The 23,181-nt window shown below is 46.5% G+C and overlaps 2 protein-coding genes across 2 annotated transcripts in view; one reads left to right on the top strand and one right to left on the bottom strand.

The window, feature by feature from the left end:
• The window catches only part of LOC139402726 (cilia- and flagella-associated protein 47-like), a 106,316-nt gene extending 85,639 nt beyond the window's left edge, over nucleotides 1-20,677 (bottom strand). Inside the window, exons 1-16 of the mRNA XM_071146627.1 lie at nucleotides 20,534-20,677; nucleotides 20,151-20,305; nucleotides 19,886-20,001; nucleotides 19,592-19,730; nucleotides 19,230-19,455; nucleotides 17,004-17,173; nucleotides 16,766-16,908; nucleotides 16,311-16,537; nucleotides 15,737-15,932; nucleotides 13,101-13,347; nucleotides 12,123-12,275; nucleotides 5,756-5,957; nucleotides 2,697-2,793; nucleotides 2,334-2,553; nucleotides 1,835-2,079; nucleotides 71-201 (exon numbers count right to left, since the gene is read on the bottom strand). Coding sequence (XP_071002728.1) covers nucleotides 71-201; nucleotides 1,835-2,079; nucleotides 2,334-2,553; nucleotides 2,697-2,793; nucleotides 5,756-5,957; nucleotides 12,123-12,275; nucleotides 13,101-13,347; nucleotides 15,737-15,932; nucleotides 16,311-16,537; nucleotides 16,766-16,908; nucleotides 17,004-17,173; nucleotides 19,230-19,455; nucleotides 19,592-19,730; nucleotides 19,886-20,001; nucleotides 20,151-20,305; nucleotides 20,534-20,677 — 2,811 coding nt within the window. The remainder of the gene's footprint in view (nucleotides 1-70; nucleotides 202-1,834; nucleotides 2,080-2,333; nucleotides 2,554-2,696; nucleotides 2,794-5,755; nucleotides 5,958-12,122; nucleotides 12,276-13,100; nucleotides 13,348-15,736; nucleotides 15,933-16,310; nucleotides 16,538-16,765; nucleotides 16,909-17,003; nucleotides 17,174-19,229; nucleotides 19,456-19,591; nucleotides 19,731-19,885; nucleotides 20,002-20,150; nucleotides 20,306-20,533) is intronic.
• Nucleotides 20,678-21,306: 629 nt separating this feature from the next.
• Nucleotides 21,307-23,132, top strand: LOC139402730 (large ribosomal subunit protein eL31-like). Its single transcript, XM_071146633.1, has 4 exons — nucleotides 21,307-21,494; nucleotides 21,986-22,111; nucleotides 22,726-22,838; nucleotides 23,064-23,132. The coding sequence occupies exons 1-4, from the start codon at nucleotides 21,391-21,393 to the stop codon at nucleotides 23,093-23,095; spliced, it is 375 nt and encodes a 124-aa protein (XP_071002734.1). The 5' UTR covers nucleotides 21,307-21,390; the 3' UTR covers nucleotides 23,096-23,132.
• Nucleotides 23,133-23,181: the final 49 nt, after the last annotated feature.

Genomic DNA, 23,181 nt, shown 5'->3' with positions numbered 1-23,181 from the left:
GAATGGGATCTCTCTCTACATTAACAATCACAGGAACCTCAACTACAGAAACACACAGATACACACACACCTTGGCCAGACATCGTAGCTGTGCGGTGTTTCCCTGGTGAACACACAGGTCAAACTGTCCCTCCAGAGGAGAGGAGAAAGAGGGATGCCACATCACCTCACAGTCTAACTCCCTGTACGCCTCCACAGTACCTGGCAGAGAGAAGAGGAGGGAGAGAGAGAGAGCGGGGGTGGTAGGGAGAGAGAGCGATACTAGAGACACGTACATCCCCACACAGAACATATAGAAGACTAGACTACAGTACATCACCAAACAGTACATATAGAAGGCCAGACTACAGTACATCACCATACAGAACATATAGAGACTAGACTACAGAACAGCACCATACAGAACATATAGAGACTAGACTACAGTACATCACCATACAGAACATATAGAAGACTAGACTACAGTACATCACCATACAGTACATATAGAAGACTAGACTACAGTACATCGCCATACAGTACAAATAGAAGACTAGACTACAGTACATCACCATACAGTACATACAGTGGGGAGAACAAGTATTTGATACACTGCCGATTTTGCAGGTTTTCCTCCCCCAGAACTACACGGCAGGACCGGGTCAATGACCTGAAGAGAGCTGGGACCACAGTCTCAAAGAAAACCATTAGTAATACACTACGCCGTCATGGATTAAAATCCTGCAGCGCACACAAGGTCCCCCTGCTCAAGCCAGCGCATGTCCAGGCCCGTCTGAAGTTTGCCAATGACCATCTGGATGATCCAGAGGAGGAATGGGAGAAGGTCATGTGGTCTGATGAGACAAAAATAGAGCTTTTTGGTCTAAACTCCACTAGCCGTGTTTGGAGGAAGAAGAAGGATGAGTACAACCCCAAGAACACCATCCCAACCGTGAAGCATGGAGGTGGAAACATCATTCTTTGGGGATGCTTTTCTGCAAAGGGGACAGGACGACTGCACCGTATTGAGGGGAGGATGGATGGGGCCATGTATCGCGAGATCTTGGCCAACAACCTCCTTCCCTCAGTAAGAACATTGAAGATGGGTCGTGGCTGGGTCTTCCAGCATGACAATGACCCGAAACCCACAGCCAGGGCAACTAAGGAGTGGCTCTGTAAGAAGCATCTCAAGGTCCTGGAGTGGCCTAGCCAGTCTCCAGACCTGAACCCAATAGAAAATATTTGTAGGGAGCTGAAAGTCCGTATTGCCCAGAGACAGCCCCGAAACCTAAAGGATCTGGAGAAGGTCTGTATGGAGGAGTGGGCCAAAATCCCTGCTGCAGTGTGTGCAAACCTGGTCAAGAACTACAGGAAACGTATGATCTCTGTAAATGCAAACAAAGGTTTCTGTACCAAATATTAAGTTCTGCTTTTCTGTCATGCAATAAAATGCAAATTAATTACTTAAAAATCATACAATGTGATTTTCTGTATTTTTGTTTTAGAGTCCGTCTCTCACAGTTGAAGTGCACCTATGATAAAAAGTACAGACTTCTACATGCTTTGTAAGTAGGAAAACCTGCAAAATCGGCAGTGTTTCAAATACTTGTTCTCCCCACTGTATAGAAGACTAGACTACAGAACATATAGAAGACTAGATTACAGTACATCACCATACAGTACATATAGAAGACTAGACTACAGTACATCACCATACAGAACATATAGAAGACTAGACTACAGTACATCACCATACAGAACATATAGAAGACTAGACTACAGTACATCACCATACAGAACATATAGAAGACGACAGTAGTGTGTGGTTTTGATAAGGCCCAGAGCAGCAGCCTACCTGTGGCTGGGCGTATGGAGAAGGCCAGGCCCGTCTCTGTGATGATAGGCCTCCAGGTGAAGTCAGCCGGGTGGTTCCTGGGGTTGACCAGGGTCACAGTACCCCTGTAGCCCGACTGGGCCAGGTAGCTGGGGGAAGGGGACAGGACCACCTGGCTCTGGGACAGCTGGAGGACCACAGGGACCAGCTGGGACTGAACCAGGACATGGCTTCGGTGATGACTATTCACCGTGTAGGAGATTGACCTGGGAGAGGGAGATGGAATCTACCAGTCAAATGTCAGCCAGGCAGTCAGTTAATCAATCAATAAGAATTGGACTGGATTTGGTTTGTCAATTATCAATTTAGGAAACCTCTATATATAAAGAGAGAGAGAGATCGAGAGCGAGAGCGAGAGAGAGAGAGAGAGAGAGAGAGAGAGAGAGAGAGAGAGAGAGACAGAGAGAGAGAGAGAGACAGAGACAGAGACAGACAACCAGCCACACACACAGTGACTAACTTGTGGAACTTTCCCAGCTTGGTGCTCTCTAAGACGAGGGGCAGGGTGGCTCTGGAGAGGGGGGGCAGCACGTGGGACAGTGGACTGGAGCGCTGCAGCTCAGGACAGCAGTCTAACTCCAGCTGCACCCACACATACACCTGCAGGTTGTTCACCAGGTCCAGGTTCCTCACACACACTGAGGCCACACACACCTCACCAAAATCTATTAAGGACGGGCCTGGAAGGGGAGGAGGGGAAACCAAACTCTGATTCACATCTTTAAAATGCTAATTTAGTGAATATTCTCTTCATCAGCCATGGGAGGGACAAGAGGGCTTATTAAGATCCCTAATGCAAACAAAGACTGCATGCGTTTCTCACCTATGACTACATGGTGGAGCTGCTGAACTGTCAGGGTGCGACTGCAGTCTGACATCTCCTGGTTGGTGGAGGGTAGTGCATTGATGCCCTCTGTCACCTGGACAGCAGCGGGTTAAAGAATGATAGAGACAGAGGAATACCATACAGTCAGTCAGGAAACACCAGATACAGAATGATAGAGACAGAGGAATACCATACAGTCAGTCAGGAAACACCAGATATAGAATGATAGAGACAGAGGAATTCCATACAGTCAGTCAGGAAACACCAGATATAGAATGATAGAGACAGAGGAATTCCATACAGTCAGTCAGGAAACACCAGATATAGAATGATAGAGACAGAGGAATACCATACAGTCAGTCAGGAAACACCAGATATAGAATGATAGAGACAGAGGAATACCATACAGTCAGATACAGAATGATAGAGACAGAGGAATACCATACAGTCAGTCAGGAAACACCAGATACAGAATGATAGAGACAGAGGAATACCATACAGTCAGTCAGGAAACACCAGATATAGAATGATAGAGACAGAGGAATTCCATACAGTCAGATACAGAATGATAGAGACAGAGGAATACCATACAGTCAGTCAGGAAACACCAGATATAGAATGATAGAGACAGAGGAATACCATACAGTCAGTCAGGAAACACCAGATACAGAATGATAGAGACAGAGGAATACCATACAGTCAGTCAGGAAACACCAGATATAGAATGATAGAGACAGAGGAATACCATACAGTCAGTCAGGAAACACCAGATACAGAATGATAGAGACAGAGGAATACCATACAGTCAGATACAGAATGATAGAGACAGAGGAATACCATACAGTCAGTCAGGAAACACCAGATACAGAATGATAGAGACAGAGGAATACCATACAGTCAGTCAGGAAACACCAGATATAGAATGATAGAGACAGAGGAATACCATACAGTCAGTCAGGAAACACCAGATACAGAATGATAGAGACAGAGGAATACCATACAGTCAGATACAGAATGATAGAGACAGAGGAATTCCATACAGCCAGTCAGGAAACACCAGATATAGAATGATAGAGACAGAGGAATTCCATACAGTCAGATACAGAATGATAGAGACAGAGGAATTCCATACAGTCAGTCAGGAAACACCAGATATAGAATGATAGAGACAGAGGAATTCCATACAGTCAGATACAGAATGATAGAGACAGAGGAATTCCATACAGTCAGTCAGGAAACATCAGATACAGAATGATAGAGACAGGAATTCCATACAGTCAGATACAGAATGATAGAGACAGAGGAATTCCATACAGTCAGTCAGGAAACACCAGATACAGAATGATAAAGGGAGGGGATTGCATACAGTCAGTCAGGAAACATCAGATACAGAATGATAGAGACAGGAATTCCATACAGTCAGTCAGGAAACACCAGATACAGAATGATAAAGGGAGGTGATTCCATACAGTCAGTCAGGGAACATCAGATACAGAATGATAGAGACAGGAATTCCATACAGTCAGTCAGGAAACACCAGATACAGAATGATAAAGGGAGGGGATTGCATACAGTCAGTCAGGAAACACCAGATACAGAATGATAGAGACAGAGGAATTCCATACAATCAGTCAGGAAACACCAGATATAGAATGATAGACACAGAGGAATACCATACAGTCAGTCAGGAAACACCAGATATAGAATGATAGAGACAGGAATTCCATACAGTCAGTCAGGAAACACCAGATACAGAATGATAAAGGGAGGGGATTCCATACAGTCAGTCAGGAAACACCAGATACAGAATGATAAAGGGAGGGGATTGCATACAGTCAGTCAGGAAACACCAGATACAGAATGATAAAGGGAGGTGATTGCATACAGTCAGTCAGGAAACACCAGATACAGAATGATAAAGGGAGGGGATTCCATACAGTCAGTCAGGAAACACCAGATACAGAATGATAAAGGGAGGGGATTCCATACAGTCAGTCAGGAAACACCAGATACAGAATGATAAAGGGAGGGGATTCCATACAGTCAGTCAGGAAACACCAGATACAGAATGATAAAGGGAGGTGATTGCATACAGTCAGGCAGGAAACACCAGATACAGAATGATAAAGGGAGGTGATTGCATACAGTCAGTCAGGAAACACCAGATACAGAATGATAAAGGGAGGTGATTGCATACAGTCAGGCAGGAAACACCAGATACAGAATGATAGAGACAGAGGAATTCCATACAGTCAGTCAGGAAACACCAGATACAGAATGATAAAGGGAGGTGATTGCATACAGTCAGTCAGGAAACACCAGATACAGAATGATAAAGGGAGGGGATTGCATACAGTCAGTCAGGAAACACCAGATACAGAATGATAGAGACAGAGGAATTCCATACAATCAGTCAGGAAACACCAGATATAGAATGATAGACACAGAGGAATACCATACAGTCAGTCAGGAAACACCAGATATAGAATGATAGAGACAGGAATTCCATACAGTCAGTCAGGAAACACCAGATACAGAATGATAAAGGGAGGGGATTCCATACAGTCAGTCAGGAAACACCAGATACAGAATGATAAAGGGAGGGGATTGCATACAGTCAGTCAGGAAACACCAGATACAGAATGATAAAGGGAGGTGATTGCATACAGTCAGTCAGGAAACACCAGATACAGAATGATAGAGACAGAGGAATTCCATACAGTCAGTCAGGAAACACCAGATACAGAATGATAAAGGGAGGTGATTGCATACAGTCAGTCAGGAAACACCAGATACAGAATGATAAAGGGAGGGGATTGCATACAGTCAGTCAGGAAACACCAGATACAGAATGATAAAGGGAGGGGATTCCATACAGTCAGTCAGGAAACACCAGATACAGAATGATAAAGGGAGGGGATTCCATACAGTCAGTCAGGAAACACCAGATACAGAATGATAAAGGGAGGGGATTGCAGAGGCTAAAACAGGTAACTGTAGACTTTAGAGGACCCATGCAAAATGGTTTACCAGAGACTTTAAACACCCTGCTTTACCTGCCATACCTGTCTGAATCTGGACCTGGTCTCCATGGCAGCCAGCATACAGGTGGTCAATAGCTGGCTATGTCCCTGGTCGACGCTATGCCCCTCCTGGCTGTGATTGGACTCCAGGTCCCTCAGAGAGAGCTGGGGGGTGAGGAGTCCTGCGGCAGGCCGGATCCCAATGTCTACGTTGTCCTCCACCTCACCATGCAGCCTGAGCATACATATGGATAACATCGTCAGATACCGCCTTGTTGTCAGCCTACAGCACATATTGAGGGAATTTTATTCAACTGGCCAGGTTGCACTGGGGCATGGCCCGTCACGTGACTGGGCGAAGCTGGTGAGGGAAGCGCGCTCTGCTCATATTATCAACAAGTCAGCGTGATGCATCGTTCAGAAACATCTATTTTTCATCAAATACAGTATATGTTTGAACTTTCAAACTAGTTTTCATTGGGAAGGCAGATAAAGCCTTTCATTCAAAAGAGAAGTGTAGAGTGCCAGATGAATCAGATCCCCTCATAGGTTGACGTTTTAGAAGGGGAGTGGCTAGGACCGAGCTTTGGAAAGAGGGGAGGGGTGGATTTGTCAGTTTCAGTTTGCAGTTTCGTTCTTGCTTAAAATGTTGAACCCACTAAGCAATTACCGCCAGGCGACGTCTTTTGGACTTTTTGTTGGTCCGGCTGTCTTATTCAGGTATTTTTGTGGTGCGGTCTGGACCGGCCTTGATTTCAACATCCACTGATTTAGATTTTTGATCCGGTCGGGACAATATTGAACCATTCATAGACATCTATATTTGGTTCAGATTTGGTCCAGTCCAGACCAGCCTTGATTTGACCCCAAAAAACAAGTCTATGATTGGCCTATGGGACTCCCAATCACGGCCGGTTGTGATACAGCCTGGAATTGAACCAGGGTCTGTAGTGACACCTCTAACTCTGAGATGCAGTGCCTTAGACCGCTGCACCACTCGGGAGCACAGTACAGTACAGTAGAATACAGTAAAGTAGAGCACAGTACAGTACAGTAGAGCACAATACAGTAGAGCACAATACAGTACATGTACTCTACTCTACTGAACTAAACTGTACTCCATAGTACTTTACTGAATAAAACTCAACTGTCCCGTACCATACTATACTCTACAGTACTTTACTATACTGTAATGTGATTTTCAAATGTGTGAAACAGCCTAGACGTCTATGATTTGTTCAGATTTGGAGGGGGGGCTCATTTGAATAATACCCAGCATGCTTTGCAAGTGTTTGCTTTCAACATTTACATTTTGGTCATTCAGCAGACGCTCTTATCCAGAGCGACTGGCAGTCAGTGCATTCAATCAAGGTAGATAAAGAACAGCATATCACAGTCATAGCAAGAAAATAAAAATAATGTGTAGCCGTTACTGAGAATGTTATTATAGTTGAAGTGGCCTGTTAGTTCATTCAGTATGTTAGACTATTTTTTAACATCATTGATGCCAGTTTTAAAGCTTTTGAAAAATCTAACTTAAGTGAATGTGACTGATGGGAGCATTAATAAATCACAGTCTTCAGTTGGCTCCTTATTCCTATGTTATTGTGATATACAGTCATGCTTACTTCATTGATAATGTGCAGAAATTTGTCCATAGAATCAATGACTGAAAAATACATGCACATATTTTCAAAGTCTGTAAATGACACATTTTCAACATACAGAAAATACGCATTTTCAACGTCAGAAAATAAGGCGTTTCTTTGACGTCCGACGTGAAATGCTTTAAAAGTCTGGTCATGGCTCACATCAACACCATTATCCCAGAACCCCTAGACCCACTCCACTTTGCATACCGCACCAACAGATCCACAGATGATGCCATCTCTATTGCACTCCACACTGCCCTTTCACACCTGAACAAAAGGAATACCTATGTGAGAATGCTATTCATTGACTACAGCTCAGTGTTCAACACCATAGTGCCCTCAAAGCTCTAAGCTAAGGACCCTGGGACTAAACACCTGCCTCTGCAACTGGATCCTGGACTTCCTGACAGGCCGCCCCCAGGTGGTAAAGGTAGGTAACAACACATCCGCCACGCTGATCATCAACACGGGGGCCCCTCAGGGGTGCGTGCTCAGTCCCCTGCTGTACTCCCTGTTCACTCATGACTGCACGGCCAGGCACGACTCCAACACCATCATTGAGTTTGCTGATTTACACAACAGTGGTAGGCCTGATCACCGACAACAATGAGCCTAAAGGGAGGAGGTCAGAGACCTGACCGTGTGGTGCAAGGACAACAACCTCTCCCTTAACGTGAGCAAGACAAAGGAGATGATTGTGGACTACAGGAAAAGGAGGACCGAGCACGCCACCATTCTCATCGACAGGGCTTTAGTGAAGCAGGTTGAGAGCCAAGTTCCTTGGCGTCCACATCACCAACAAACTAACATGGTCCAAGCACACCAAGACAGTCGTGAAGGAGACTCAGGAGACTGAAAATATTTGGCATGGTCCTCAGATCCTCAAAAGGTTTTACAGCTGCACCATCGAGAGCATCCTGACTGGTTGCATCACCTCTTCTACGCTGCTGCTACTCTCTGTTATTATCTATGCATAGGCACTTTAATAACTCTATTATTACATATTACCTCAATTACCTCGACACGGGTGCCCCCGCACATTGACTCTGTAACGGTACCCCCTGTATAAAGCCTCCACATTGACTCTGTACCGGTACCCCCTGTATAAAGCCTCCACATTGACTCTGTACCGGTACCCCCTGTATATAGCCTCCACATTGACTCTGTACTGGTACCCCCTGTATATAGCCTCCACATTGACTCTGTACCGGTACCCTCTGTATATAGCCTCCACATTGACTCTGTACCGGTACCCCCTGTATATAGCCTCCACATTGACTCTGTACCGGTACCCCCTGTATATAGCCTCCACATTGACTCTGTACTGGTACCCCCTGTATATAGCCTCCACATTGACTCTGTACTGGTACCCCCTGTATATAGCCTCCACATTGACTCTGTACTGGTACCCCCTGTATAAAGCCTCCACATTGACTCTGTACCGGTACCCCCTGTATATAGCCTCCACATTGACTCTGTACTGGTACCCCCTGTATAAAGCCTCCACATTGACTCTGTACCGGTACCCCCTGTATATAGCCTCCACATTGACTCTGTACTGGTACCCCCTGTATATAGCCTCCACATTGACTCTGTACTGGTACCCCCTGTATATAGCCTCCACATTGACTCTGTACTGGTACCCCCTGTATATAGCCTCCACATTGACTCTGTACTGGTACTCACTGTATATAGCCTCCACATTGACTCTGTACTGGTACCCCCTGTATATAGCCTCCACATTGACTCTGTACCGGTACCCCCTGTATATAGCCTCCACATTGACTCTGTACCAGTACCCCCTGTATATAGCCTCCACATTGACTCTGTACCGGTACCCCCTGTATATAGCCTCCACATTGACTCTGTACTGGTACCCCCTGTATATAGCCTCCACATTGACTCTGTACTGGTACCCCCTGTATATAGCCTCCAGATTGACTCTGTACCGGTACCCCCTGTATATAGCCTCCACATTGACTCTGTACCGGTACCCCCTGTATATAGCCTCCACATTGACTCTGTACTGGTACCCCCTGTATAAAGCCTCCACATTGACTCTGTACCGGTACCCCCTGTATATAGCCTCCACATTGACTCTGTACTGGTACCCCCTGTATATAGCCTCCACATTGACTCTGTACTGGTACCCCCTGTATATAGCCTCCACATTGACTCTGTACTGGTACCCCCTGTATATAGCCTCCACATTGACTCTGTACCAGTACCCCCTGTATAAAGCCTCCACATTGACTCTGTACTGGTACCCCCTGTATATAGCCTCCACATTGACTCTGTACTGGTACCCCCTGTATATAGCCTCCACATTGACTCTGTACCAGTACCCCCTGTATAAAGCCTCCACATTGACTCTGTACCAGTACCCCCTGTATATAGCCTCCACATTGACTCTGTACCAGTACCCCCTGTATATAGCCTCCACATTGACTCTGTACCAGTACCCCCTGTATATAGCCTCCACATTGACTCTGTACCAGTACCCCCTGTATATAGCCTCCACATTGACTCTGTACCAGTACCCCCTGTATATAGCCTCCACATTGACTCTGTACTGGTACCCCCTGTATATAGCCTCCACATTGACTCTGTACCGGTACCCCCTGTATATAGCCTCCACATTAACTCTGTACCGGTACCCCCTGTATATAGCCTCCACATTGACTCTGTACAGGTACCCGCTGTATATAGCCTCCACATTGACTCTGTACCGGTACCCCCTGTATATAGCCTCCACATTGACTCTGTACCAGTACCCCCTGTATATAGCCTCCACATTGACTCTGTACCAGTACCCCCTGTATAAAGCCTCCACATTGACTCTGTACCAGTACCCCCTGTATATAGCCTCCACATTGACTCTGTACCAGTACCCCCTGTATAAAGCCTCCACATTGACTCTGTACCAGTACCCCCTGTATATAGCCTCCACATTGACTCTGTACTGGTACCCCCTGTATATAGCCTCCACATTGACTCTGTACTGGTACCCCCTGTATATAGCCTCCACATTGACTCTGTACTGGTACCCCCTGTATATAGCCTCCACATTGACTCTGTACCAGTACCCCCTGTATAAAGCCTCCACATTGACTCTGTACTGGTACCCCCTGTATATAGCCTCCACATTGACTCTGTACTGGTACCCCCTGTATATAGCCTCCACATTGACTCTGTACCAGTACCCCCTGTATAAAGCCTCCACATTGACTCTGTACCAGTACCCCCTGTATATAGCCTCCACATTGACTCTGTACCAGTACCCCCTGTATATAGCCTCCACATTGACTCTGTACCAGTACCCCCTGTATATAGCCTCCACATTGACTCTGTACCAGTACCCCCTGTATATAGCCTCCACATTGACTCTGTACCAGTACCCCCTGTATATAGCCTCCACATTGACTCTGTACTGGTACCCCCTGTATATAGCCTCCACATTGACTCTGTACCGGTACCCCCTGTATATAGCCTCCACATTAACTCTGTACCGGTACCCCCTGTATATAGCCTCCACATTGACTCTGTACAGGTACCCTCTGTATATAGCCTCCACATTGACTCTGTACCGGTACCCCCTGTATATAGCCTCCACATTGACTCTGTACCAGTACCCCCTGTATATAGCCTCCACATTGACTCTGTACCAGTACCCCCTGTATAAAGCCTCCACATTGACTCTGTACCAGTACCCCCTGTATATAGCCTCCACATTGACTCTGTACCAGTACCCCCTGTATAAAGCCTCCACATTGACTCTGTACCGGTACCCCCTGTATATAGCCTCCACATTGACTCTGTACTGGTACCCCCTGTATATAGCCTCCACATTGACTCTGTACCGGTACCCCCTGTATATAGCCTCCACATTGACTCTGTACTGGTACCCCCTGTATATAGCCTCCACATTGACTCTGTACTGGTACCCCCTGTATATAGCCTCCACATTGACTCTGTACTGGTACCCCCTGTATAAAGCCTCCACATTGACTCTGTACTGGTACCCCCTGTATATAGCCTCCACATTGACTCTGTACTGGTACCCCCTGTATATAGCCTCCACATTGACTCTGTACTGGTACCCCCTGTATATAGCCTCCACATTGACTCTGTACCGGTACCCCCTGTATATAGCCTCCACATTGACTCTGTACCGGTACCCCCTGTATATAGCCTCCACATTGACTCTGTACCGGTACCCCCTGTATAAAGCCTCCACATTGACTCTGTACTGGTACCCCCTGTATAAAGCCTCCACATTGACTCTGTACTGGTACCCCCTGTATATAGCCTCCACATTGACTCTGTACTGGTACCCCCTGTATATAGCCTCCACATTGACTCTGTACTGGTACCCCCTGTATATAGCCTCCACATTGACTCTGTACTGGTACCCCCTGTATATAGCCTCCACATTGACTCTGTACTGGTACCCCCTGTATATAGCCTCCACATTGACTCTGTACTGGTACTCCCTGTATATAGCCTCCACATTGACTCTGTACTGGTACCCCCTGTATATAGCCTCCACATTGACTCTGTACTGGTACCCCCTGTATAAAGCCCCGCTATTGTTATTTACTGCTGCTCTTTAATGATTTGTTATTCTTTTCAGCACCTGAAATGTGTGTGATGTCAAGTCTTTTCAGTGTTATTTTGCTTACTGGGTAGCTCTTTGGTTGTGGGTGCCAAGATTACAACATACAGAACACACATCCCACTCTGTCTACCTCGCAGTGGTTTTCTGCAAGCGTGTCTTTCGCAGGCTCCTGATGAAGGCTAAGTAGTGATCTTTGTGTCTCTGTCTCTGCTGCTCCTCCTCCTCCGTGAAGGAAAAGTCAGGGTCCTCGTAGCGGTAACGCTCCACCCCTGTGAAGATGGTCCTGGGTGGAGGGAGAGAGGATATAAGCAGTTCATAAGAGTTCATAGGCAGAACATAGGGGCAGCTACATAGGACTTTACAGAACATAGGGGCTACATAGGACTTTACAAGAACACGGATGAAAATTGTAAACCAACTGCGCTGACTGCCCAGACATCTGGTCACTTTAATAATGCCACTTTAATAATGTTTACATATCTTGCATTACTCATCTCATGTGTATATACTGTACTCTATACCATCTATTGCATCTCCCCTATGACACTCGGTTATCGCTCATCCATATATTTATATGTACATATTGTTATTCCATCCCTTCACATTTGTGTGTATTAGGTAGTTGTTGTGGAATTGTTAGATTACTCGTTGGTTATTAATGCACTGTCGGAACTAGAAGCACAAGCATTTCACTACACTCGCATTAACATTCTATGTGACCAATAGAATTTGATTTGATCTGGCTAGTAGGTCCCTGCAAACCTGACTGCACTGATACTATTTCCATCATTACTATTAGTAGCACTGATACTATTTCCATCATTACTATTAGTAGTACCGATACTATTTCCATCATTACTATTAGTAGTACTGATACTATTTCCATCATTACTATTAGTAGTACTGATACTATTTCCATCATTACTATTAGTAGCACTGATACTATTTCCATCATTACTATTAGTAGCACTGATACTATTTCCATCATTACTATTAGTAGTACTGATACTATTTCCATCATTACTATTAGTAGTACTGATACGTCTGTGGAATAGGTCACAGGGTGCCATGGCAGATACTCTCTAACTGCCCGTATAACTCAGATGACCTGTAGGTGGTGTCTGGAGAGGCAGGGCGGATGCTGCAGGCCCTGTCGTTGGGGAAGGCCAGTAGCTCTCGTCGGCTACCGTCGAGACTCTGGTTCCTACGGTGGCTCTGGCTCTGACCGTGGCTGTGGAGCCGGGTCTTGGCCGTGCTGAGGACAGCTGCCCGCACCAATCCCACACACCTGCCCAGCTCACTGGAGGGCACCCGGGCATACTGGCCTGTCTCATTGGTCACAGCCGGGGTGATTCCTGATACATCACAGACAAAACAATGACTGGGTGGATCCAATAACAGGTTGAAGATAGAATGCCAGACAATACTTTGAAGAACTATACAGTTCAGTGTAGTTCAGTGTGAACTATACAGTATGGAAAGGAGATCAGTGGACAGGGCAGTGAGGGGTTCAGTGTGAACTATACAGTATGGGAAGGAGATCAGTGGACAGGGCAGTGAGGGGTTCAGTGTGAACTATACAGTATGGAAAGGAGATCAGTGGACAGGGCAGTGAGGGGTTCAGTGTGAACTATACAGTATGGGAAGGAGATCAGAGGACAGGGCAGTGAGGGGTTCAGTGTGAACTATACAGTATGGAAAGGAGATCAGTGGACAGGGCAGTGAGGAGTTCAGTGTGAACTATACAGTATGGGAAGGAGATCAGTGGACAGGGCAGTGAGGAGTTCAGTGTGAACTATACAGTATGGAAAGGAGACCAGTGGACAGGGCAGTGAGGGGTTCAGTGTGAACTATACAGTATGGGAAGGAGATCAGTGGACAGGGCAGTGAGGAGTTCAGTGTGAACTATACAGTATGGGACAGGGCAGTGAGGGGTTCAGTGTGAACTATACAGTATGGGAAGGAGATCAGAGGACAGGGCAGTGAGGGGTTCAGTGTGAACTATACAGTATGGGAAGGAGATCAGTGGACAGGGCAGTGAGGGGTTCAGTGTGAACTATACAGTATGGAAAGGAGATCAGTGGACAGGGCAGTGAGGGGTTCAGTGTGAACTATACAGTATGGGAAGGAGATCAGTGGACAGGGCAGTGAGGGGTTCAGTGTGAACTATACAGTATGGAAAGGAGATCAGTGGACAGGGCAGTGAGGAGTTCAGTGTGAACTATACAGTATGGGAAGGAGATCAGTGGACAGGGCAGTGATGGGTTCAGTGTGAACTATACAGTATGGGACAGGGCAGTGAGGGGTTCAGTGATAACTATACAGTATGGGACAGGGCAGTGAGGGGTTCAGTGTGAACTATACAGTATGGGAAGGAGATCAGAGGACAGGGCAGTGAGGGGTTCAGTGTGAACTTTACAGTATGGAAAGGAGATCAGAGGACAGGGCAGTGATGGGTTCAGTGTGAACTATACAGTATGGGAAGGAGATCAGAGGAGGGCAGTGATGGGTTCAGTGTGAACTATACAGTATGGAAAGGAGATCAGAGGACAGGGCAGTGAGGGGTTCAGTGTGAACTATACAGTATGGGAAGGAGATCAGAGGACAGGGCAGTGAGGGGTTCAGTGTGAACTATACAGTATGGGACAGGGCAGTGAGGAGTTCAGTGTGAACTATACAGTATGGGACAGGGCAGTGAGGGTTTCAGTGTGAACTATACAGTATGGAAAGGAGATCAGTGGACAGGGCAGTGAGGGGTTCAGTGTGAACTATACAGTATGGAAAGGAGATCAGTGGACAGGGCAGTGAGGGGTTCAGTGTGAACTATACAGTATGGGAAGGAGATCAGTGGACAGGGCAGTGAGGAGTTCAGTGTGAACTATACAGTATGGGAAGGAGATCAGAGGACAGGGCAGTGAGGGGTTCAGTGTGAACTATACAGTATGGGAAGGAGATCAGTGGACAGGGCAGTGAGGAGTTCAGTGTGAACTATACAGTATGGGAAGGAGATCAGAGGACAGGGCAGTGAGGGGTTCAGTGTGAACTATACAGTATGGAAAGGAGATCAGAGGACAGGGCAGTGAGGGGTTCAGTGTGAACTATACAGTATGGGACAGGGCAGTGAGGGGTTCAGTGTGAACTATACAGTATGGGAAGGAGATCAGAGGACAGGGCAGTGAGGGGTTCAGTGTGAACTATACAGTATGGGAAGGAGATCAGAGGACAGGGCAGTGAGGGGTTCAGTGTGAACTATGCAGTATGGGAAGGAGATCAGTGGACAGGGCAGTGAGGAGTTCAGTGTGAACTATACAGTATGGGAAGGAGATCAGTGGACAGGGCAGTGAGGGGTTCAGTGTGAACTATACAGTATGGGACAGGGCAGTGAGGGGTTCAGTGTGAACTATACAGTATGGGACAGGGCAGTGAGGGGTTCAGTGTGAACTATACAGTATGGGAAGGAGATCAGAGGACAGGGCAGTGAGGGGTTCAGTGTGAACTATACAGTATGGGAAGGAGATCAGTGGACAGGGCAGTGAGGAGTTCAGTGTGAACTATACAGTATGGAAAGGAGATCAGAGGACAGGGCAGTGAGGGGTTCAGTGTGAACTATACAGTATGGGAAGGAGATCAGAGGAGGGCAGTGAGGGGTTCAGTGTGAACTATACAGTATGGGAAGGAGATCAGTGGACAGGGCAGTGAGGGGTTCAGTGCTGGCTGTGTGCAGGGGGTGGTGTTGGGTCTCACCGGGGTTGAGTTTGGGTGTCTCGCATGCGGTCTGCGCTCGGCAAACAGCTGACAGGTGCAGGGTGATGGTGTGGAAGCTGCGGAGGCGGAGCTTGATGGAGGAGGGCTCCAGGTGTACCACCTGACCCAGCAGCTCCAGCACCTGTTTCACCTTGAACATCCCCATCTGGTGGGGGGCGAAGGACAGCACCACGTCCTGGACAAAAACACAGATCGATGATTCTGATTTCTGTCAGACTCAGGGAGGATATGGAGGATATTGATAATTCATCCTCTCTGTCTGTTCCGTCAGAGAGGATGCTTGGAGGAGACTGGGGTTGTCTCCAAAATGCCTCCTTATTTCCTATATAATGTACAACTTTAGGGCCCAGACACTCTGTATAGTGGACTACTTTCCTCTGGCCAAAATAAGGAGCCATCTGAGCCTGGACCAGGGCTGTCTACCTGGCTCTGTCCTGGGGAGATGGTTCCACTAGTGGGGTCACTGATGAAGTTGACCATCTGTCTACCTGGCTCTGCTCTGGGGAGATGGTTCCACTAGGAGGGTCACTGATGAAGTTGACCATCCATCTACCTGGCTTTGTCCTGGGGAGATGGTTCCACTAGTGGGGTCACTGATGAAGTTGGCCATCTTTCGGAACTTGAAGGTGACAGGGAGTAGAGGGGAGAGGTTGCGGAGCACACACAGGACGTCCACACGCTCTCCCATCTGGCACTGCTGGAAGCTGAAGCTGTGGCCGGGGCTGGGCACCAGGGAGACAGGGAGGGCTGAGCCAGTCACCGCCAGCTCCACACAGTAACCTGGGGATAGAGGTCAGGGCTTAGGGGTCAGAGAGGTCAGGGGTCAAGTACAAGACAGTCCCAGATCAAGCACAACACTTCTGTTATAGCTGTTGTACACATGTCAGTCAGTACCCCTCACCAGAGAATGGCTTCAATTGTTGTTTTTACTAATGATATAATATACACTGTTAAATGGCAGCATGTTGTTCCTGCCATTGGTAAGGAACAGACTGAGGCTTGCTGTACCATTGTGGGGAGGTACAGTGGAGTGCTGCTGGTGGTTGAAGCCATCTTTACTTCCCACTGTCTGAAACTTGAGGAAGAGTGAGTAGTCTTGTTTACTGGCTGCTGCTGAGGCCCCACTGGTGTTCTGCTCCTCCCTGCTCCTTCTGAAGAACAAAACAACCATTATATACTGCCTGTTATAATATCTTTATACACATTTATACCCCCACATAGACACACACACAGGAGGGCTGGATACCTTCTGCCGACAGGACGGAAGCAGACCCACAGAGTGGTTCTGTCGTAGGGTCTCAGTCGTCCCTCGTTGGGCACACAGGCGATCACAGTGGAGGGATCCACAGCGGTGGCCCTGTTACGAACACTCCTCTCTAGCAGCGCTGCGTCTGTACTCCTCTGGAGGTCAAAGCCCTGATGAAACACACACACAAAGACACACAAACACACAGGCAGACACACACACAGACACACACAGACACACACACACACACACACAGACACACACACACAGACACACAGACAGACACACACACAGACACACAGACAGACACACACACACACACACACACACACAGACACACACACACAGGCACACACACAGGCAGACACACAAACACACACAGACAGACACACACACACACAGACACACAGACACACAGACAGACACACACAGACACACAGACACAGACAAACACACACACAGACACAGACACACACACACACACACACACACACACACACATACAGCAATACAAACGTGTATCAGGCCTAACGATAGGGATCTAAAAACACAGTTTAGTATAGTTGCACTTCAGTGTGAAATAAGTCAAAAAAATGTATTTAACATTATTTTACCAGCTACATTGACTGAGAACACATTCTCATTTACAGCAACGACCTGAGGAATAGTTACAGGGGAGAGGAGGGGGAAATGAATGAAACAATTGTAAACTGGGGATGATTAGGTGCCCATGATGGTATGAAGACCAGATTGGGAATTTAGTCAGGACACCAGGGTTAACACCCCTGCTTGTACGATAAGTGCCATGGGATTTTTAGTGACCACAGAGAGTCAGGACACCCTTTTAACGTCCCATCCGAAAGACAGCACCCTACACAGGGCAATGTCCCCAATCACTGCCCTGGGGCATTGGGGCATTTTTTTAGACCAGAGGAAAGGGTGCCTCCTACTGGCCCTCCAACATCACTTCCAGCAGCATCTGGTCTCCATCCAGGGAATGTGTCTGTGTTTTCTCTGTGTGTGTGTTGGTGCATGTGTGTGTCTGTGTTTTTTCTCTGTGTGTGTTGGTGCATGCGTGTGTCTGTGTTTTCTCTCTGTGTGTGCTGGTGCATGCGTGTGTCTGTGTTTTCTCTCTGTGTGTGTTGGTGCATGTGTGTGTCTGTGTTTTTTCTCTGTGTGTGTTGGTGCATGCGTGTGTCTGTGTTTTCTCTCTGTGTGTGTTGGTGCATGTGTGTGTCTGTGTTTTCTCTGTGTGTGTGTGTTGGTGCATGTGTGTGTCTGTGTTTTCTCTCTGTGTGTGTTGGTGCATGTGTGTGTCTGTGTTTTCTCTCTGTGTGTGCTGGTGCATGTGTGTGTCTGTGTTTTCTCTCTGTGTGTGTGTGTTGGTGCATGTGTGTGTCTGTGTTTTCTCTCTGTGTGTGTTGGTGCATGTGTGTGTCTGTGTTTTCTCTGTGTGTGTGTGTTGGTGCATGTGTGTGTCTGTGTTTTCTCTCTGTGTGTGTTGGTGCATGTGTGTGTCTGTGTTTTCTCTCTGTGTGTGTTGGTGCATGTGTGTGTCTGTGTTTTCTCTGTGTGTGTGTGTTGGTGCATGTGTGTGTCTGTGTTTTCTCTCTGTGTGTGTTGGTGCATGTGTGTGTCTGTGTTTTCTCTGTGTGTGTGTGTTGGTGCATGTGTGTGTCTGTGTCTGTGTTTTCTCTCTGTGTGTGTTGGTGCATGTGTGTGTCTGTGTTTTCTCTCTGTGTGTGTTGGTGCATGTGTGTGTCTGTGTTTTCTGTGTGTGTGTGTGTTGGTGCATGTGTGTGTCTGTGTTTTCTCTCTGTGTGTGTTGGTGCATGTGTGTGTCTGTGTTTTCTCTCTGTGTGTGTTGGTGCATGTGTGTGTCTGTGTTTTCTCTGTGTGTGTGTGTTGGTGCATGTGTGTGTCTGTGTTTTCTCTCTGTGTGTGTTGGTGCATGTGTGTGTCTGTGTTTTCTCTGTGTGTGTGTGTTGGTGCATGTGTGTGTCTGTGTTTTCTCTCTGTGTGTGTTGGTGCATGTGTGTGTCTGTGTTTTCTCTCTGTGTGTGTTGGTGCATGTGTGTGTCTGTGTTTTCTCTGTGTGTGTGTGTTGGTGCATGTGTGTGTCTGTGTTTTCTCTCTGTGTGTGCTGGTGCATGTGTGTGTCTGTGTTTTCTCTCTGTGTGTGTTGGTGCATGTGTGTGTCTGTGTTTTCTCTCTGTGTGTGCGTACCATTTCTGTCCCTGGAGCATCGTCCTGCAGCACCACCATCCAGTCGCAGGCCTGTGGTCCATTGTTCACCAGAACCACCTTTTCCACCCGGGACGTCCCAAAGAAGACGGGTCCGAAGCGGAGGCAGGACAACCTCTCCCCCTCTAGGTCCTGGAGCTCCAGGCTCTGCTCCAAAACATCAGCCCTGATCTTCAGGACCACGTCCTTACTGTTCTGCAGCTTCACCCTGAGAGAAAGGGAAGGAGGGAGGGAGGAAACTCAATAAACACACACAAAATACACAAACAAAGAACCATAAGTAACACTAAGCAGAATAAGGTGGAGCGTTTAAGATGGTGTTCAAGAGTCTCTAGTTTCCTTACTGGGCCTCCTCTCTGACCCTCGTGGGTCTGTCAGTGCAGAGTTCCACCTTCAGCCACTGGGTTGCGCCAGACTGCAGGACGCCACTGCTGGGAGAGAGCCTGATGGACTGGTCTCCATCATACAGCACCTGAAAAGCTCCTTCAACAAGGCCAAGGGCATGAACAGCAATCAATTAATATAACAATAAGAAAGATACCATAAATAAATCAGCTAGATTACTGCAAATGTCAACTAAAACCAATCAATGCAAGTTTACAGAAGTGGGTTCAATGGGAGAGGCAAAAGCATAATACCTGGAGCAGATCCCTGATTGGTCAATTCCACCTCTTTGCTGATCACCTGACTGTTTGCCATCACAGAGCCGAAATCAGCGAGAGATTCCATGGTGAGAGAACACACCGGGGAGAACCTGCAGGAAAGCCCAAATATAAGTAACCTTGGATGAGACCTGAAGATTGCATTAACCCGCTAATGCCTAGGCACATGTCTGTTGGAACCCGAGAAAGCAACTACATGAATGAGTGATGTCATAGCAGGTGTATATATGACTCTACTTACGCTAAGAGGGGGATCTCCATGGCTTTGTCTTCCAGGACAAGGAGCAGACGGTCACAGACATCCTCATCTTTCTCAGGCCTGAACTCTAGAGTGCCACTCAGGGACAATCCAGCAGCAATGGGGGTTTCTGTGTTTGTCACCCTGAATTTGAACAGCTTGAGTGGTAGGACAACGGGTTGATACAATTAAAGAAGAGAGGGGCAGGGCAATATGAAGGGTGGAAGTAACAAAAGTGTATAATAATGTATTGCATCAATCAAAATGAGTTTATTAGTTAGAATAGGACAAAAGCGCAATGAAAACTAAGCACACGTTGCTCTGAACTTTACTAACGTATTACACACAAAGACAGCTGACAGGCAGCACTGCCGAAAGGATTTCACCTTTGATGTGGGTTCAAGCAGTCTCATTCTTTTCGAGGTAATTCCAGTGTTGGTCACCGTGACAGTGGTCTTGTAAACCTTCCCTGCTTTTACGTCGGTAAACTCAACAACCGGGGGATTAATTCTAACATAATTCGTTGTCATATTGTTATAGCTAAAAGTTGAGAGACTAATAGCAAAATTCGACGGCTTATCCCAGTTCAGGTTTTGGTCCTAAGTTATCAATGAAATAGGCTTCCTTTTCTGCACTAGCAATGTTTCAATGTATAAAGCTAACCACATACCGATACAGTGTAGCGTGCATGGTTACCATGGCAACAAGACGTAGGAACATTGTCATAGGTACTTGTTTTCAACGGACAACATTCAGCCGGATCTATTTCCGGTCCTTCCTTTTCAACAGTTCCCCACCAAAGTGAGTTTGTCTGATTGATAATCCTCGTACAATCTAACTCCATCCTGCAGTATTTATGCATAAAACACATATTTTCATTGTCCACATCCAAAGCTGTGTACCTCATTGTCAATCGGATTTGAGTTTGTGATGCATTGTGCATTCATTTAGTTAACAAAAACATTCAGAACTTTAGTTACCGTGAACACCACAGGCTCCGTAACATGCTAGCTGGCTAGCTACCAGACATAACATATACTTTTGCCAGCTAACTACAGGCAGTCCAATTAATGGTTACATTTAGCCATTTTCATGAGCCATTTTTGTTTCGCTGGAGCAGGGATGTTTTCCTGTTTTGGACGTTAGTGTACCTGGCTAGCTAGCTAACGTTAGCCTAGCAGTTCTGGCGTTTTACTTTGTATGGGACAATCTTAACTTGAACCATCCCGGTTTGTCTTTTCAGATGGCTCCTACCAAGAAGGGAGAGAAGAAGAAGGGGCGTTCAGCCATCAATGAGGTGGTGACCAGAGAATACACCGTCAACATCCACAAGCGCATCCATGGAGTGTAAGTACTGTGGTGCAAATGGACAAATTCACCAACAGAAGCCAGGTCAAAGTTGGCTCAGCGTCCTCAAAACACTTGTGTCATTTGCACCTGAAGTCGTTTTTCATCAGTACCAGAGGATATGGTCTGGTGTGACATCATATGGGAGTATTTACATCACAGAGCATGGTGTGACATCATATGGGAGTATTTACATCACAGAGCATGGTGTGACATCATATGGGAGTGTTTACATCACAGAGCATGGTGTGACATCATATGGGAGTATTTACATCACAGAGCATGGTGTGACATCATATGGGAGTATTTACATCACAGAGCATGGTGTGACATCATATGGGAGTATTTACATCACAGAGCATGGTGTGACATCACATGGCTGTTGACAAATCTGCTGTTCCTCTAAATTGGCAGGTGTCCCTCAAGATGTAGGCTAGTTTTTGTTAGTCCCCCGCGGCTGGTCTTGATCAGACTGTTCCTTCTCTCTACAGGAGCTTCAAGAGGAGAGCTCCTCGCGCTCTCAAAGAGATCCGCAAGTTCGCCATGAAGGAGATGGGAACTCCTGATGTACGCATCGACACCCGCCTGAACAAGGCTGTGTGGACCAAAGGCGTCAAGTAAGGACTAATGAGACGCCTGTTTTAAGATTAATCGGGTGTATTCATTAGTGCACACTAGCAGAATGTTTTGCAACAGTAAACATGGGGTTTCTATTGGACAAGTTCAGAGGTTTCTCCCCATTTCTGCTGTTTGTTTCCATTTGGTGTCTAGTGAATTGTGTTATCATATGAATCAGGTATTACTGTACTCGTGTTTCCCAAGCCATATTAAGTTGGTTAAACAATCACTAAGCCCGTTAGTTGAATGGGGCGCTTTCAGCAGGATTAAACGTTTTGGAACGTTCAGAAAGAAATAGGGTGTGTTGATCAAACATGCCTCTCTGACATGTAGAATAAGGAATCACATCGGCTCTGTTCATGGCATTTCTATCTGCCACGTTCGAGAACGTTTGGCAGCTGAATGTGGCCCAGGTGTGCTTCCTCAGGAACAAATACGTGTTCAAATATCAAAAACATGGAATAGCTGAGGGTGCTTGAGGAAAGGGTTTGGTAACAGCTCTTTCTCTGCCCATACAACCACTTATGGTTGTTGACACAAATAGCACTACAACTTGTTGCACAAGCATGTTTTCATTCTGCTTAGTACTAATGTTCACCTGTGTTATTTACAGGAACGTGCCATACAGGATGAGGGTACGATTGTCCAGGAAGCGCAATGAGGATGAAGACTCCCCAAACAAACTGTACACACTCGTCACGTATGTCCCTGTCACAACATACAAAGGTGAGGCGTAGTCAATACCAAATGATCCTTCGTAGGTTTGCTAGAGTGTCATTTATTGGGCTGAAACGTCAACGATAGTCTGTTACTGTATATCCCTGTTCTGTTCTTAATACACCAATATGAAAGATTTAGTTTTATCATCTGTTCTGTCCTAGGATGATGAAGATAGAGGTTTATTATTGTCACGCTCTGTTGCTAAAACCTTTTTCTTTCCTTTGTCAACAGGTCTACAGACGGTCAATGTTGATGAGAATTAGATCTGTCTTCAACACTTGTAGAATAAATGTATAGAAGTAGTTGTGTCTGATGTCTTTATTATACACCACAACACTACAACACCACA

The sequence above is a fragment of the Oncorhynchus clarkii genome, unplaced genomic scaffold (genome assembly GCF_045791955.1).
Source record: "Oncorhynchus clarkii lewisi isolate Uvic-CL-2024 unplaced genomic scaffold, UVic_Ocla_1.0 unplaced_contig_3571_pilon_pilon, whole genome shotgun sequence".
Lineage (NCBI taxonomy): Eukaryota > Metazoa > Chordata > Actinopteri > Salmoniformes > Salmonidae > Oncorhynchus > Oncorhynchus clarkii.
The sequence above is the reverse complement of the archived record's forward strand: the minus strand, read 5'-3'. Positions and strand labels throughout refer to the sequence as shown.